Raw genomic sequence first — 19019 nt, 5'->3', positions numbered from 1 at the left:
GTGACCAATACTAATAGCTTCGTTATGACTGACCTCGCTCTTTTTGCGTTTCTCGGTCAAGAAACAGGAATTCGAAATCATCTCAGCTTAGGTGAGCGTTAGTCCATAGATATTTCAAAAGAAATCGACCGACTCCGTTTATATCCAAACTTGATGGAAATGGTTTGGTGACCAGTACTAATAGTTTCATCATGACTGACGTCGTGTTTTAGTGTTTCTGAGTTACGGAATAGAAATTCGAGATCATCTCAGCTTTTTGAGTTACTATTAGTCCATTCGGTTTTCAAAAAATAAAAATAAAATTGACTGGCTCCGTTTAGACCCAAACTTGGTGGAATTGGCTTGGTAACCAATACTAAACGGAGCGGGTCGATTATTTTTGAAATATCTATGGACAACATATCGAAGCTGAGATGATCATGAATTTGTGTTTCTATACTGAGAAACGCAAAAAAATAAAACGAGGTCAGTCATAACGAAGCTATTAATATTGATCACCAAGTCATTTCCACCAATTTATGGTCTAAACGGAACCGGTCGATATTTTATTAAAAAATCGATGGACAAAAAATCACTGAGAATTGAGATGATCTCGAATTTATTTTTCATGACTTAGAAACCCGAAAAAACAAGGCTAGTCAGGACGAAGCAATAAGTACTGGTCACCAGACCATTTCCATCAAGTTTGGGTCTAAATTGAGTCGGTAGATTTTTTTTTTTTTTTTGAAATATCTATGGGCTAACACTCATTGAAAATCGAGATGATCTCGAAAGTCTGTTTCGCGACCAAGAAACGAAAAAAGGCTATATGAGTCATGAAGAAGCTATTAGTATTGGTCACCATGCCATTTGAACCAAATTAGGATCTAAACAGAGTCGGTCGATTGTTTTTGAAAAATTTATTGACTAACAAACACCGAAAACAGAGTTGACCTCGAATGTGTGTTTCGTGATCCACAAACGCAAAATAAGAGAGGTCAGTCATGACGAAGCGATTAGTATTGTTACTAGGCTATTCATACAAAGTTTGAGCCTAAACGGAGCCGATCGATTATTTTTGAAAAATCTATAGACTAAAACACATCAAAGCTGAGATGATCTCGAATTTCCGTTTCTAAACCGAGAAATGTCAAAAAAGCAAGGTTAGTCTTAATGAAGCTATTAGTATTGGTCACCAGATCTTTTTCACCAATTTTGGGTCCAAAACGGAGCCGATCATCTTTTTATTGAAAAATGCAAAAAAAGAAGCTATTGGCTTATTCGCGACCCAGATTTGCATAGTCATGACTTTTTTTTCGACCCACAGTCGAAAAATAAGCCAATAGCTTCTTCATGACCGACATAGGTTTTATTGCAAATCTGGGTCGCGAAACAAATATTCGAGATCATATCGACTTACGGTGAGTGTTAGTCCATGAATATTCAATAAAAAGTCGATCGGCCAAAAATTGGTGAAATGATCTAGTGACCAATACTAATTGCTTCGTTAAGACTAACCTCGCTTTTTTTGCGTTTCTCGGTCTAGAAACGAAAATTCGAGATCATCTCAGCTTCGATGTGTGTTAGTCTATTGATTTTTCAAAAATAATCGACCGGCTCCGTTTAGACTCAAACTTTGTATGAATTGCCTCGTGAGCAATACTAATCGCTTCGTCATGACTGAGCTCGCTTATTTTTCGTTTTTGGATCACGAAACACACATTCGAGGTCATCTCTGCTTTCGGTGTGTGTTAGTCCATAAATTTTTTTTTTTAAAATTGACCGACTCTGTTTAGATCAAAATTTAGTTCAAATGGCCTGGTGACCAATACTAATAGCTTCTTCATGACTGACATAGGTTTTTTACGTTTCTAGGTTGCGAAACAAGCATTCGAGATCATCTCAGCTTTCGGTGAGTGTTAGTCAATGAATTTTTCAATAAAAAGTTGACCGGCTCCGTTTAGACCCAAAATTGGTGGAAATAATAGCTTCGTTAAGACTAACCTCGCTTTTTTTGCGTTTCTCGGTCTAGAAACGAAAATTCGAGTTCATCTCAGCTTCGATGTGTGTTAGTCTATAGATTTTTCAAAAATAATCGACCGGCTCCGTTTAGACCCAAACTTTGTATGAATAGCCTAGTGACCAATACTAATCTCTTCTTCATGACTTACCTCGCTTATTTTGCGTTTTTGGATCACGAAACAGACAATCGAGGTCATCTCTGCTTTCGGTGTGTGTTAGTCCATAATTTTTTTTTAAAAAAAAATCGGCCTGCTCTTTTTAGATCCAAATTTAGTTCAAATGGCCTCGTGACCAATACTAATAAATTCTTCATGATTGGCATTGGTTTTTTTGCGTTTCAGGGTCGCGAAACAAACATTCGAGATCATCTCAGCTTTCGGTGAGTGTTAGTCCATGAATTTTTCAATAAAAAGACGACCGGCTCCGTTTAGACCCAAAATTGGTGGAAATGATCTGGTGATCAATACTAATAGCTTCGTTAAGACTAACCTCGCTTTTTTTGCATTTCTCGGTCTAGAAACGGAAATTCGAGATCATCTCAGCTTCGATGTGTGTTAGTCTATAGATTTTTCAAAAATAATCGACCGACTCCGTTTAGACACAAACTTTGTATGAATAGCCTAGTACCAATACTAATCGCTTTGTCATGACTGACCTCGCTTATTTTGCGTTTTTGGATCACGAAACACACATTCGAGGTCAACTCTGCTTTCGGTGTGTGTTAGTCAATAAATTTTTCAAAAACAATCGACCGATTCTATTTAGATCCAAATTTGGTTCAAATGGCACGGTGACCAATACTAATAGCTTCTTCATGACTCACATAGCCTTTTTTTGTGTTTCTTGGTCGCGAAACAGACATTTGAGATCATCTCGGCTTTCGATGAGTGTTAGCACATAGATATTTCGTAAATAAATTGACCGACTCCGTTTAGACCCAAACTTGATGGAAATGGTCTGCTGACCAACACTTATTGTTTCGTCTTATGAAATGAGATCATCTCAATTTTCGGTGATTGTTAGTCCATGGATTTTTTAATAAAATATTGACCGGCTCCGTTTAGACCATAAATTGGTGGAAATGACTTGGTGACAATTATTAATAGCTTCGTTATGACTAACCTCACTCTATTTTTTTGCGTTTCTCGGTAAAAAAAAGCAAATTCGTGATCATCTCAGCTTCGATGTGTTGTTTATAGATTTTTCAAAAATAATCAACTGGCTCCGTTTAGACCCAAACTTTGTATGAATAGCCTGGTGACCAATACTAATCGCTTCGTCATGACTGACCTCGCTTATTTTGCATTTTTTGGATCACGAAACAGACATTCGAGGTCATCTCTGCTTTCGGTGTGTGTTAGTCCATAATTTTTTTTTAAAAAAAATCGACCGGCTCTGTTTAGATCCAAATTTAGTTCAAATGGTCTGGTGACCAATACTAATAGCTTCTTCATGACTGACATAGGTTTTATTGCGAATCTGGGTCGCGAAACAAACATTCGAGATCATCTCAGCTTTCGGTGAGTGTTAGTCCATGAATATTCAATAAAAAGTCGACCGACTCCGTTTAGACCCAAAATTGGTGGAAATGATCTGGTGACCAATACTAATTGCTTCATTAAGACTAACCTCGCTTTTTTTGCGTTTCTCGGTCTAGAAACGAAAATTCGAGATCATCTCAGCTTCGATGTGTGTTAGTCTATAGATTTTTCAAAAATAATCGACCGGCTCCGTTTAGACTCAAACTTTGTATGAATAGCCTGGTGACCAATACTAATCGCTTCGTCATGACTGACCTCACTTATTTTTCATTTTTGGATCACGAAACACACATTCGAGGTCATCTCTGCTTTCGGTGTGTGTTAGTCCATAATTTTTTTTAAAAAAATTGACCGACTCTGTTTAGATCAAAATTTAGTTCAAATGGCCTGGTGACCAATACTAATAGCTTCTTCATGACTGACATAGGTTTTTTTGCGTTTCTGGGTTGCGAAACAAACATTCGAGATCATCTCAGCTTTCGGTGAGTGTTAGTCAATGAATTTTTCAATAAAAAGTTGACCGGCTCCGTTTAGACCCAAAATTGGTGGAAATGATCTGGTGACCAATACTAATAGCTTCGTTAAGACTAACCTCGCTTTTTTTGCGTTTCTCGGTCTAGAAACGAAAATTCGAGATCATCTCAGCTTCGATGTGTGTTAGTCTATAGATTTTTCAAAAAATAATCGACCGGCTCCATTTAGACCCAAACTTAGTATAAATAGCCTGGTGACTAATACTAATCGCTTCGTCATGACAAACCTCGCTTATTTTGCATTTTTGGATCACGAAACAGACAATCGAGGTCATCTCTGCTTTCGGTGTGTATTAGTCCATAAATTTTTTTAAAAAAATCGCCCTACTCTTTTTAGATACAAATTTACTTCAAATGGTCTCGTGACCAATACTAATAAATTCTTCATGATTGCCATTAGGTTTTTTGCATTTCAGGGTCGCGAAACAAACATTCGAGATCATCTCAGCTTTCGGTGAGTGTTAGTCCATGAATATTCAATAAAAAGTCGACCGGCTCCGTTTAGACCCAAAATTGGTGGAAATGATCCGGTGACCAATACTAATTGCTTCGTTAAGACTAACCTCGCTTTTTTTGTGTTTCTCGATCTAGAAACAGAAATTCGAGATCATCTCAACTTCGATGTGTGTTAGTCTATAGATTTTTCAAAAATAATCGACCGGCTCCGTTTAGACTCAAACTTTGTATGAATAGCCTAGTGACCAATACTAATCACTTCGTCATGACTGACCTCGCTTATTTTTCGTTTTTGGATCACGAAACACACATTCGAGGTCATCTCTGCTTTCGGTGTGTGTTAGTCCATAATTTTTTTTAAAAAAATTGACCGACTCTGTTTAGATCAAAATTTAGTTCAAATGGCCTGTGACCAATACTAATAAATTCTTCATGATTGACATAGGTTTTTTTGCGTTTTCGTTCTGCAAAACAAACATTCGAGATCATCTCAGCTTTCGGTGAGTGTTAGTCAATGAATTTTTCAATAAAAAGTTGATTGGTTCCGTATAGACCCAAAATTGGTGGAAATGACCTGGTGACCAATACTAATAGCTTCGTTAAGACTAGCCTCGCTTTTTTCTTTTTTGCGTTTCTCGGTCTAGAAAACAAAAATTCGAGATCATCTCGGCTTTGTATGTGTGTTAGTCCAATGATACATTTTGCAACGAAATAATTCAACATCTCTTGCTTTCGGTGTGTGTTAGTGCATAAATTTTTTTAAAAAAAATTTGTATGACCAAATAATAGCTTCTTCATGGTGCCATTAGTTTTATTTCGGTGACCAATGAATTTTCAATACTAACTAACTCTCTTTTTTTGCGTTTCTCGATCTAGAAATCGAAAATTCGATCATCTCGGCTTTCGATGTGTGTTAGTCTATAGATTTTTCAAAAAATAATCGACCGGCTCCGTTTAGAACCAAAACTTTGTATGAATGGCCTTTGGTGACCAATACTAATCTTTCGTCATGACCTACGCTTATTTTCATTTTTAGGATCACGAAACACACACATTCGAGGTCATCTCGCTTTCGGTGTGTGTTAGTCCATAATTTTTTTAAAAAAATCGACCGCTCTTTTAGATCAAAAATTAGTTCAAATGGCCAGGTGACCAATACTAATAAATTCTTCATGATTGACATTGGTTTTTTTTTTTCATGTTTTGGGGTCGCGAAACAAACATTCGAGATCATCTCGGCTTTCGGTGAGTGTTAGTCCATAGATTTTTCAAAAAAAATTAACCGGCTCCGTTTAGACCCAAAATTGGTATAAATGATCCTGGTGATCAATACTAATAGTTTCGTTAAGACTAACCTCGCTTTTTTTGCGTTTCTCGGTCTAGAAACAGAAATTCGAGATCATCTCAGCTTCGATGTGTGTTAGTCTATAGATTTTTCAAAAATAATCGACCGGCTCCGTTTAGACCCAAACTTAGTATGAAATATCCTGTGCCAATACTAATCGCTTCGTCATGACTGACCTCGCTTATTTTTCATTTTTGGATCACGAAACACACATTCGAGGTCATCTCTGCTTTCGGTGTGTGTTAGTCCATAAATTTTTTTAAAAAAAATCGACCGACTCTGTTTAGATCAAAATTTAGTTCAAATGGCTTGGTGACCAATACTAATAGCTTCTTCATGATATACATAGGTTTTTTTGTGCATTTCGGTTGCCAAACAAACATTCGAGATCATCTCAGCTTTCGGTGAGAGTCAATGAATTTTTTAATAAAAAGTCGACCGGCTCCGTTTAGACCCAAAATTGGTGGAAATGATCTGGTGACCAATACTAATAGCTTCTTTAAGAATTACCTCACTTTTTTTGCATTTCTTGGTCTAGAAATGAAAATTCGAGATCATCTCAGCTTCGATGTGTGTTAGTCCATAGATTTTTCAAAAATAATCGACAGGCTCCGTTTAGACCCAAACTTAGTATAAATAGCCTCGGTGAGATCAATACTAATCTCTTCGTCATTTCAGTGACCTCACTTATTTTTCTTTTTGGATCACGAAACACACATTCGAGGTCATCTCTGCCTTCAGTGTGTGTTAGTCCATAATTTTTTTAAAAAAAATCAGCCTGCTCTTTTTAGATACAAATTTAGTTCAAATGGCTTGGTGACCAATACTAATAAATTCTTCATGATTGGCATTTTTTTTAACGTTTCTGGGTTGCGAAACAAACATTCGAGATCATCTCAGCTTTCGGTGAGTGTTAGTCCATGAACTTTTAATAAAAAAGTTGATCGGCTCCGTTTAGACCCAAAATTGGTGGAAATGATCTGGTGACCAATACTAATAGCTTCGTTAAGACTAACCTCGCTTTTTTGCGTTTCTCGGTCTAGAAACGAAAATTCGAGTTCATCTCAGCTTCGATGTGTGTTAGTCTATAGATTTTTCAAAAATAATCGACTGGCTCCGTTTAGACCCAAACTTTGTATGAATAGCCTGGTGACCAATACTAATCTCTTCGTCATGACTGACCTCGCTTATTTTGCGTTTTTGGATCACGAAACAGACAATCGAGGTCATCTCTGCTTTCGGTGTGTGTTAGTCCATAAATTTTTTTTTTTTAAAATCGTCCTGCTCTATTTAGATCCAAATTTAGTTCAAATGGTCTGGTGACCAATACTAATAATTCTACACGATTGGCATTTGTTTTTTTTTTGCGTTTCATGGTCGCGAAGCAAACATTCGAGATCATTTCAGCTTTCGGTGAGTGTTAGTCCATGAATTTTTCAATAAAAATCGACCGCTCCGTTTAGACCCAAAATTGGTGGAAATGATCGGTGACCAATACTAATAGCTTCGTTAAGACTAACCTCGCTTTTTTGCATTTCTCGGTCTAGAAATGAAAATTCGAGATCATCTCACCTTTCGATTTGTATTAGTCCACAGATCTTTCAAACAAATCGACTGGCTCCGTTTAAATCCAAACTTCATGGAAATGGTTTGGTGACTAATACTAATTTCTTCTTCATGACCGACCTAGCTTATTTTTCGTTTTTGGATCACGAAATACATTCGAGGTCATCTCGGCTTTCGGTGTGTGTTAGTCCATAATTTTTTTTTAAAAAATCGACCGACTCTGTTTAGATCCCAAATTTGGTTCAAATGGCACCGGTGACCAATACTAATAGCTTCTTCATGACGTGACATAGGTTTTTTTGCGTTTGTCGAAACAAACATTCGAGATCATCTCGGCTTTCGGTGTGTGTTAGTCATAGAATTTTTTTTCAAAAAATCGACCGACTCTCCGTTTAGATCCAAAATTGGTATAAATGATCTGGTGTCCAATACTAATAGCTTCGTTAAGACTAACCTCGCTTTTGTTGCATTTCTCGATCTAGAAATGAAAATTCGAGATCATCTCAGCTTCGATGTGTGTTGGTTGATGGATTTTTCAAAAATAATCAACCGGCTCCGTTTAGACCAAAACTTTGTATGAATAGCCTAGTGAGCAATACTAATCTTTTCTTCATTGACATAGTTTTTTTTTTTTTGGATCAAAACAAACATTCGAGATCATCTCAACTTTCGGTGTGTGTTAGTCCATAATTTTTTTTAAAAAATCGGCCGGCTCCCGTTTAGACCAAAATTTGTGAAAATGACCTGGTGACCAATACTAGTAGCTTCTTTTGACTAACCTTGCTTTTTTTGCGTTTTTTTTTTTTTTGTGTGTTAGTCAATGAATTTTTTTTGCGTTTCTCGGACTAGAAACAGAAATTCGAGATCATCTTAGCTTCGGTGTGTGTTAGTCCATAGATTTTTTCAAAAATAATTGACCGGCTCTATTTAGACCAAAACTTAGTATAAATAGCCTGGTGACCAATACTAATCTCTTCGTCATGACTAACCTCGTTTATTTTGCGTTTTTGGATCACGAAATCGAAATTTTTTATCATCTCGCCTTTCGGTTTGTGTTAGTCCACAGATCTTTCAAACAAATCGACTAGCTCCATTTAAACCCAAACTTGATGGAAATGGTCAGGGGATTAATACTAATAGCTTCTTCATGACTCACATAGTTTTTTTTTGCGTTTCAAGGTCACAAAACATAAATTCGAGATCATCTCAGCTTTTGGTTAGTGTTAGTCGACGAATTTTCCAATAAAAAGTTGACCGGCTCTGTTTAGACCAAAAATTGGTGGAAATGACCCGGTGACCAATACTAATAGCTTAATTATGACAGACCTCACTTTTTTTTTCCTTTCTCGATCTTGGAACAGACATTCGAGATCATCTCAGCTTTCGGTTAGTGTTAGTCTATGGATTTTTCAATAAAAAGTCGATCGGCTCCGTTTAGACCCAAAATTGGTGAAAATGATGTGGTGACCGATAATTGTAGCTTCATTAGGACAGACCTCGCATTTTTTTTTGCCTTTCTCGATCTTGGAACAGAAATTCGAGATCATATCAACTTCGGCGTGTAGTCCATAGATTTTTCAAAAATCACAAACCGAAAGGCAAGATGATCTCAAATTTATAGTTCGTGATCCAAAAACGCAATATAAGCGAGGTTAGTTATGACGAAGCGATTAGTATTGATCACTAGGCTATTTATACAAAGTTTGGGTCTAAATGGAGACGGTCGATTATTTTTGAAAAATATATTCACTAACATACACTGAAGCTGAGATGATCTCGAATTTCTATTTCTAGACCGAGAAACGCAAAAAAAGCGAGGTCCATCATAATGAAGCTATTAGTATTGATCACCAGGTTATTTTCACCAATTTTGGGTCTAAACAGAGTCAGTCAACTTTTTATTAGAAAATCCATGGGCAAACACTCACCGACAATTGAGATAATCTTGAATGTCTATTTCGTGACCCAGAAATGTAAAACAAAGCTATGTTAGTCATGAAGAAGCTATTAGTATTGGTCACCAGACCATTTCCATCATGTTTGGGTTTAAACGGAGCTGGTCGATTTTTTCGAAGGATGTGTGTGGACTAGGACAAACCAAAAGGTGAGATGATCTCAAATTTCTATTTTGTGATCCAAAAACGCAAAATAAGCGAGGTTAGTCATGACGAGCGATTGTATTGGTCACCAGGCTATTTATAATAAGTTTGGATCTAAACAAAGCCGGTTGATTATTTTTTAACAATGTATGGACACACACACACCGAAGCTGAGATGATCCCGAATTTCTTTTTGTAGACCGAGAAATGAAAAAAAAAAAACGAGGTTTGTCATAATGAAGCTATTAGTATTGGTCACCAAGTTACTTCCACCCATTTTGAGTTTAAACGGAGCCGGTTGACTTTTTATTGAAAAATTCGTGGACTAATACTCACGGAAATTTGAGATGATTTCGAGAATCTTTTTTCGTGAATCAGAAACACAAAAAAATGAGGCCAATCATGAGGAAGCTAATAGTATTGGTTACCAAGCCATTTCCATCAAGTTTGGGTCTTAACGGATCCGGTCAATTATTTTTGAAAAACCAATTAACTAACACATACCGAAAGCTGAGATGATCTCGAATTTATATTTCATAACTCATAAACACCGAAAATGTGACGTCAGTCATGACGAAGCTATGAGTAATGGTCACAAACCATTTCCATCAAGTTTGGGTGTAAACGGAGTCGGTCGATTTTTTTTTGAAATATCTATGGACTAACACAAACCGAAGCTGAGATGATCTCGAATTTCTGTTTCTAGACCGAGAAACGCAAAAAGGCGAGGTCAGTCATAAAGAAGCTATTAGTATTGGTCGCAGGTCATTTTCATCAATTTTGGGTCTAAACGGAGCCGGTCGACATTTTATTTAAGGATCCATGGACTGTGTTAACTCACCGAAACCTATGATGCTCTCGAATGTATGTTTTGTGACCCAGAAACGGAAAAAAAGCTATGTCAGTCATGAAGAAGCTATTATTATTAGTCACCAGACCATTTTTAAACGGAGCTGGTCTATTTTTTTGAAAGATATGTGGACTAACACAAATCGAAAGGTGAGATGATCTCAAATTTCTATTTTGTGATCCAAAAATGCAAAATAAGCGAGGTTAATCTCAAAACATACATATACAACTGAGCAAGCCAACGAGGCTGCTATAATCATGCAGAACCAGCAGTACCAAAATAGACATATACAAGGCGGCAAGACTATCACGCTGGCACACTATACACAGGACTCGTCTACAAGCCTCTAGAGAAAGCACAACTATATCATGGTCAGACAGGGCCCCGTCTATAGGTACAAAAGAAGGACTCCAAAAGACCTGGCAACTCCGAACAAGGGAATTCACCAATCAGCTGATATTAGATCCTGTCTACTGGGGAGGTTTGTCAGTCTGTCTATCTGTACCTACAGGCATGAATGCAGCACCCGCAGGAAAAAGGGACGTCAGTACGAAACAATTTCACAAAATATACATTCGACATCATCTCAGCTTTCGGTTAGTGTTAGTTTATGAATTTTTCAATAAAAAGTCGGTCGGCTCTGTTTAGACCCAAAATTGGTGGAAATGACCTGGTGACCAATACTAATAGCTTCATTATGACAGACCTCACTCTTTTGTTTTGCGTTTCTCGATCTAGAAACAAAAATTCGAGATCATCTCAGCTTCAGTGATTGTTAGTCCACAGATCTTTCAAAAAAGTCAACCGATTTCGTTTAAACCCAAACATGATGAAAATGGTCAGGTGACTAATACTAATAGCTTCTTCATGACCGACATAGCTTTTTTGGCGTTTACGGTCACAAAATAGACATTCGAGATCATCTCAGCTTTCGATGAGTGTTAGTCCATGGATTCTTAAATAAAAAGTCGACCGGCTCCGTTTAGACCCAAAATTGATGGAAATGACTTGGCGACCAATACTAATAGCTTCGTTATGACTGACCTCGCTTTTTTGCGTTCCTCGGTCTAGAAATAGAAATTTGAGATTATCTTAGCTTCGATTTGTGTTAGTCCATAGACATTTCAAAAATAAAATCGACCGACTCCGTTTAGACCCAAACTTTATGGAAATGATCTGTGACCAGTACTAATAGCTTCGTCATGAATGACGTCGCATTTTTAGTGTTTATAAGTTACGAAATATAAATTCAGGATCATCTCAGCTTTCGGTATGTGTTAGTTCATTGATTTTTCATTGATTTTTCAAAAATTAATTGACTGGCTCCATTTAGAACAAAACTTGGTGGAAGTGGCCTAGTAACCCATACTATTAGCTTCGTCATGACTGGCCTCTTTTTTTGCGTTTCTGAGTTGCAAAAAGGAAATTCGAGATCATCTCAAATTTCCGTGAGATATATTCCATGGATTTTTCAATAGAAAGTCGACCGGCTCCGTTTAGACCCCAAACTAGTGGAAATAACCTGGTGACCAATACTAATAGCTTTATTATGACAAACCTCGCCTTTTTTTTCGTTTTCGGTGTAGAAACGGAAATTTGAGATCATCTTAGCTTCGTAGTCCATAGATTTTTCAAAAATAATCGACCGGCTCCGTTTAGACCCAAACTTAGTATAAATATCCTGGTGACCAATACAAATCGCTTCGTCATGACTAACCTCGCTTATTTTGCATTTTTGGATCACGAAATCGAAATTTTAGATCATCTCACCTTTCGGTTTGTGTTAGTCCACAGATCTTTCAAACAAATCGACCAGCTCCGTTTAAACCCAAACTTGATGGAAATGGTTTGGTGACTAATACTAATAGCTTCTTCATGACCGACATAGCTTTTTTTGCGTTTCTGGGTCACAAAACATACATTCGAGATCATCTCAGCTTTCGGTTAGTGTTAGTCTATGAATTTTTCAATAAAAAGTCGACCGGCTCCGTTTAGACCCAAAATTGGTGGAAATGACCTGGTGACCAATACTAATAGCTTCATTATGACAGACCTCGCTTTTTTTTGCGTTTCTCGATCTAGAAACAGAAATTCGAGATCATCTCAGCTTCGGTGTGTGTTAGTCCATAGATTTTTCAAAAATAATCGACCGGCTCTGTTTAGACCCAAACTTAGTATAAATAGCCTGGTGACCAATACTAATCGCTTCGTCATGACTAACCTCGCTTATTTTGCGTTTTTGGATCACGAAATAGAAATTTGAGATCATCTCACCTTTCGGTTTGTGTTAGTCCACAGATCTTTCAAAAAAATCGACTAGCTCCGTTGAAACCCAAAAATGGTCTGGTGAATAATACTAATGGCTTCTTCATGACTAACATAGCTTTTTTTGCGTTTCTGGGTCACAAAACATACATTTGAGATCATCTCAGCTTTTGGTTACTGTTAGTGTATGAATTTTTCAATAAAAAGTCTACCGGCTTCGTTTAGACCCAAAAGTGGTTGGTGACCAGTACTAATAGCTTCGTTATGACTGGCCTTGCTTATTTTGCGTTTCTGGGTCACGAAACAGAAATTCGAAATCATCTCACCTTTCAGTATGTGTAACATCCACCAAATTCATGAATTTGAGTTTCATAACCTCGAAACGCCAAAATAAACGATGTTTGTCATGGCGAACATGGTCAGTATGGATTAGCAAGCCATTTCTGATGGAACACATGAAAAACAACCAAATTAATTAATCGGTTTCATGGAAAACGCAAAAATAAACAACCAAATTAATTAATCGGGTTTCATGGACCCACCGAAACAATCAAAAACAAATTCAAGAAAATTCATGTACTGATACACACGAAAAACAATCAAATTCGTGAATTCGGGTTTCATGACCCCGAAACAACAAAATAAACGATGTTTGTCATGGCAATCATGGTAAGCATTGCTTAGAATTTTCATTTAAACGCGTCTTTCACGTCGTTGACTTAAATTCTTTTAGGCCGCCCTCTTGTTTAAAGCTCTCTCTCTGTTCTTTAGCTCGAAAGAGAAATTTTGTGTAGTTTGCACAAGCTGATGATTCTTAAGAATTGCAAATCTGATAACGTAAGCTGGGTATCTCTACTACTACTTGATGGTCAATATCAGCAAATCTCAAAATTTATGAGCCACAAAATCATTCTTTATATTTATCATTGAATTCAATATCGACTCGACAAAATGGGAAGTATGGGTTCCATCTATCTATGAGCATATAAAACGACCTAATTAACATTCATCGTTGTTCTACGTTGAAAATACAAGAAAAGGGGAAAAAGTGCTCACTTCTCAAAACTATGTCGGTACAACTTCAACAGCATCAGGTGAGATCTGCAACATATACAGTCCAAAGACGATAGCCAGCAATACCAATTGTATCAAAAAATAGGAACTATACTTGCAGACTCCCTTCTGCAGCTCCAGTGTTTTATTAGTGCTCGCTACATCATCACGGTAATTTTCCAAGTTTTTAACCTGCGACTTGACGATTGCAGCTTTCTTTTCTGAATCGCCAAGCTTCTTCACCATCCGTGCTTGTTCTGTAGCTAATAAATCTTGATCTTCCACAAGGGTTGCTTGATCGATCGTTGCAGTTCTCAACATTTGGATTGTTCTTGATATTGCTAAATATTCAATTTCAGCTTCAATCTTCTGCCTAAAGAGGCACTCAAGTTCTCCTTCAATGTCCTCAATACTCTGGTGCAAATCATTTCCTGTTTTCTTTTCTTCCTTCTTTGAGTTACTACATAAGAGGGCTTCGAGTTCAGTAACTCTCGCTTCCTCTAACTTAATCAAGTCTGATTCATCGTTAAGCTTGTTTTGCAATAGTATACTATTCTGCTTTAAGCTAACCACTTCAGACTCCAATGAATCAAATGAATGTTGCTCACCGTTCCTGGATTGTGAATGTTCAGATGCGTTTGGTCCAGGAAAATCTGTGTCACCTGAACTGAAATCTGAAGATATACCAACATTCTGAAGAGAATGGTCAATGACAACATCTTCGATTCTGATTTCTTTCAATTTCTGAATTTCTGCAGAGAAAAGTACGTAAACTAATTAATATCAGATAAAAGGTATTTAAGGAGTAACTGATTTCTTTGTTATATTATGGGTTAAAGGATACATATATTTTGATAAAGTAAAAGGCCCGAAGATGGTCCAGAAGATACATGTAAAAGAAGTGGCTACAAATCACAGTTAAGAGGGGATAAACAGCTAAAGAAACAAAAACTAAAAGAGGAGTAAAGAGCTCATGAATGGTATGAGATAATCATCCTGGTATTTATAATCATCCCAATCTGCATGCCTTCCTTTCACCAAAGGCAGGGAAAACTTAAGGACCTATTGGCCAAAAACGAAAGCAAGACATTGGTCTCTTAAGCTTAACTAGGCAGCCATCCGGAGAGAAAAGGAGTCCACCATTTTGCAATATTAGAATTCACCATAACAAATAGATATCTTTTCAAAGAGTATAACCAACATTTCATTCTCAAAAGAAAAAAAGGAGTATAACCAACATTTCATTCTCAAAAGAAAAAAAGGAGTATAACCAACATTTCATTCTCAAAAGAAAAAAAGGAGTATAACCAAGACTTACTGTACTAGCTACAAACAAAGTTAAATATTAGCTTAGGCAAAATGAACAACTTAACGGCATATAAAAATTTCTTCAACAAACATGTTTTTCTCTTTTGACATGATCTTGATTCTTGAAGCAATCAATGTGTCACAGTGAATATCAAACATAGAATAAAAATAATTAATGATGACGACTGGATCTAGCCACACTCAAATCCTTCAACTAGGCGCATAGCCATTCAGATTATCAATGCCAGACCTGATTTCATGATATCACCTCTTCCTGCAACAATGCCAGTCCTAAATTCTAGGATAATTACCAAAAAAGTTCCAATTTTGGGGAAAGGAGGGTGGGCCAAAGGGAGGGGAGGGGACATCACACATACATATGCAATAACTGCCACCTTTCTTATCCTTTTCTGAATTTGGAATAAACTTCAAACCAAAAAAGGATCTGCTTCATACGATATGCTGAAGATGCAAAGCAGAAACTAAGAAATCATAGGTAAAACCAAAAGAAAAAAAAAAGTCATACTAGAATAGCTATATAATTGTATTCTTCAATGAAAACTGATGGTTTACCTCTTTCAAGAGTTTCCTGAGCAGCTTGAAGGGTGAACATAGACTCCAGCAGAGGATCGTGATCTGTGGACAACCCCTGATACTCACTCCTCTCTTCTTTAACCTCCCAGGTGGATTCAGCGCCTTGATCTTCTTCAGTTTCGCACTCCTTACCATTTCTTCTATCTAGACCAGTCTGAAGTTCCTCACTGAATGGTATTTCTCTGGTGAGAGCTTCATCACTGAATTGTCCATCATTATTCACTGAGCTTCCACCTTTTGTACCATTACTTGTTGCATGATTATTACTTTGCTTAGGGAGAAAATTGGAGCTTTGTGAGTCAGATTCCAAGCTTGAATGAGAGTTTTCCTTCTCGAGTTTGACCCTTTCTCCTCTAGCCTTTTTACTAGCTTCAGAGCGACCCTTTCTCGGATGAGATTGCTGAGCCGAGGTACCCATGTAATTCCCACTTTGAGTCCTCTGCCCATTCTTAACAGGCACATAACCATGGACGATAGGTATTTCGTACCTTGCCCTTGGAGCACTGGCTGCAGTTGAAGACCTACTACTTCGGTCCTCGCTATTCTCTGAGTTAGTCCCACCAAAAACTATAGGCCGAATCGCCAACCCAGAATCACCAATTAAACCAAAGCCATCAACAAGAACACCAGGGCTCCTCAATATTGCATTTGCTGAAGAAACAGATCCATCACTATTTCGGATTGTTCCAGCAGATAAATGTACAGGTTTTGCTGGATTTGCAGCGGCGTTCGACAAACCACGCTTCAACAATTTAGCACTCTCTGTGTTACTATCCCCATCCTTGTGTGCTTGCCGCCTGATCCTTCTCCATTTCTTCAAGCCAAACCCTTTAGCTGTTGGTGAGGATTTCACTGAGGGAGGTGAACCCACTAGGTCTGCAGTTCCAGTGCCCTTACTTTTAGCTTCATCCAAAACAGGGTTATCGATCACAACAACATTAGACCCATTGTTTTCAACCTTGTTTCGATCAGGATCATCCAAATCTTGAAGTGTTGTGGTCATTGCTTCATCATCTTCCACAAACTAAAGCTATGAACTTTGAACTTCCAAGTCCCATTACAGCAAAATGCCCAGGGCTTTAGCCTTTTGAACAACATGGAGAGCAAGTCAGATCAAGATCGAGAACAAAAAACCATCATTCGAGCTCATGGCAACTGAAAATCTAACAAAATTTACTATAAATGATGTAATTCCAGCTAAAAATCAACATATGCACGAAATTAAATTTGTTACAGTAACAACAAGCTAGTTTGATTCAGCTAAAATGAATCCTAACCATCCATTATGCTCAATTTGGAACCAATTCGTTATTTTGATTATGGACTGAGGAGACAAGTAAAAGGTGGGAAAGTGACAGAACTCCGCATAAATAGCAAGTCCAATATAAGCAGATTTAATTGTACTCATTAAATGAAGAAAAAGGAAGTGAAGAAGAAGTCAGATCAAGATCGATAACAAACAACCAATCATTCAGCTCATGGGAGCTGAAAATCTATCAAAATACGCTATAAATTGAATTACACAGCTTGGGTAAATTCCAGCTAAAAACCAACATATTTACCGAAGCCAAAGTTCATTACAGTAATAACCACGTAACAAACAACAAACTAGTGGGCTCAATAAAATGAATCCTCAATATCCATTGTGCTCAATTTGGAACAAAAAATGAACTCATTATATTGAAGCGAAAGAAAACAACATATATGGAAAGTCCGATATAAGCAGATTTAACTATACTCAAAAATGAAGAAATCAGATCAAGATCAAGAAAAAACAACAATCATTCCAGCTCATGGTAACTGAAAATCTATCAAATTTCACAATAAAGTAAATCACATAGCTTCGGTAAATACCAGCTAAAAACCAACATATTTACCAAGATTAAATTCTTTACAGTAACAACAACAACAACAAACTAGTTTGATTCAGCTAAATGAATCATCAATATACATTATGCTCAATTTAGAACCAAAAATGAATTCTTTATATTGATACAATAAATCTATCAAAAATTCACTAAATAAATTGAATTACACAGGTTGAGTTAAATTCCAGCAAAAAATCAACATATCTACCGAGATTAAATTCTTTACAGTAACAACAACAACAAACTATTTTGATTCAGCTAAATGAATCCTCAATATACATTAAGCTCAATTTAGAACAAAAAATGAATTCTTTATATTGATACTGCAAATCTATCAAAATTCACTAAATAAAATGAATTACACAGATTGAGTTAAATTCTTTACAGTAACAACAACAAAAAACTAGTTTGATTCAGCTAAATGAATCATCAATATACATTAAGCTCAATTTAGAACCAAAAATCAATTCTTTACACTGATACAGTAAATCTATCAAAATTCAGTAAATAAATTGAATTACATAGGTTGAGTTAAATCCAGCTAAAAATCAACATATTAGAGTAACAACAAAAGTCAGCTAAGTGAATCCTTAATATCCATTATGCTCAATTTAGAACCAAAAATGAAATATTTATATTAATAATGGATTGAGGACTTCATAAATAAGTAAATCATATATTAAGCAGATTTTAATTGTACCTTTTGATCCATGATCCAGGATTTGGAAATGGAATTAAAGAATATTGGAAACCCTAGAATTGGTGTGGGATTTAGTCATTTATAGCCACAAGAATTGTTAAAACTATAAGAAGACTTGAGGAGTGGGGTAGAGTTGATGATTAATTATTCTTTCTTTTCCATGACTTAATTATTATAGGAACAAGGAAGGAGTCAAGACTAGGGACCACATTTTTTTTTTATTATTATTCTTTTAACTAGTGACTTACATTAGAATTTTTTTTTTTTTCCTATAAAAAAAAAACAATCTACGAAAAAGTTACGATATTTTTCCTATAACTAGTGTAACTCACGCATCACAAGCTACACTCTAATCCACATATCACAAGCTACAATCTTACGACTTGACCAAAGGCCTGGGTGCATTAAAATGATTTCTTTATCATTTGTACGAAAAAGTTTATCATTTCAATTTATATTGCATTTTCTTTAATTAAATGTTTCAAAATTCTCAAGACTACGTAGTATTACTTTACTTTGAATAACTAACACAAATGCAACTTTTTCTATAACACGCTTTATTTTTATTACTCGTTTCGTTACCATTATATACTGTAACTGTGATTGGCTAGGAAACAAATTTAAAACGTAATTTAACTTTACCATATTAAAGTGGTATGAGATATCAAAATAACAATAAAATTCCTTTCGAAAAACAAAAATAAGTCTTGCAAGTCTATAAGTTGTGTAAAATAGTTTCATTGAAATGAAAAAGATTTAATGATCCAAAACACAACGAGCATTACATGAGTTTTGTACCGTAATTTTGTTTGCATACTAGATTCTGAATAGCTTATTTGC

General features: G+C 36.4%; 1 protein-coding gene and 1 long non-coding RNA gene across 3 annotated transcripts in view; one reads left to right on the top strand and one right to left on the bottom strand.

The window, feature by feature from the left end:
• Positions 1-14700, top strand: part of LOC132035856 (uncharacterized) — a 63056-nt gene extending 48356 nt beyond the window's left edge. Inside the window, exon 2 of the long non-coding RNA XR_009409454.1 lies at positions 14516-14700. This is a non-coding gene — a long non-coding RNA (uncharacterized LOC132035856). The remainder of the gene's footprint in view (positions 1-14515) is intronic.
• LOC132035855 (WPP domain-interacting protein 2-like) lies at positions 13548-18341 on the bottom strand. Of its 2 annotated transcripts, none has more exons than XM_059425996.1 (3): positions 18180-18341; positions 15591-16695; positions 13548-14461 (listed from the first exon to the last, which is right to left on the bottom strand). In XM_059425996.1, the coding sequence occupies exons 2-3, from the start codon at positions 16612-16614 to the stop codon at positions 13722-13724; spliced, it is 1764 nt and encodes a 587-aa protein (XP_059281979.1). In that variant the 5' UTR covers positions 16615-16695; positions 18180-18341; the 3' UTR covers positions 13548-13721. The 2 variants fall into 2 exon arrangements, with proteins under 2 accessions (XP_059281979.1, XP_059281980.1); XM_059425997.1 differs by having other exon boundaries at positions 15591-16774; positions 18180-18322.
• Positions 18342-19019: the final 678 nt, after the last annotated feature.

The sequence above is a fragment of the Lycium ferocissimum genome, chromosome 11 (genome assembly GCF_029784015.1).
Source record: "Lycium ferocissimum isolate CSIRO_LF1 chromosome 11, AGI_CSIRO_Lferr_CH_V1, whole genome shotgun sequence".
Classification (NCBI taxonomy): Eukaryota; Viridiplantae; Streptophyta; class Magnoliopsida; order Solanales; family Solanaceae; genus Lycium; species Lycium ferocissimum.
This window is presented reverse-complemented; position numbering and strand designations above follow the sequence as displayed.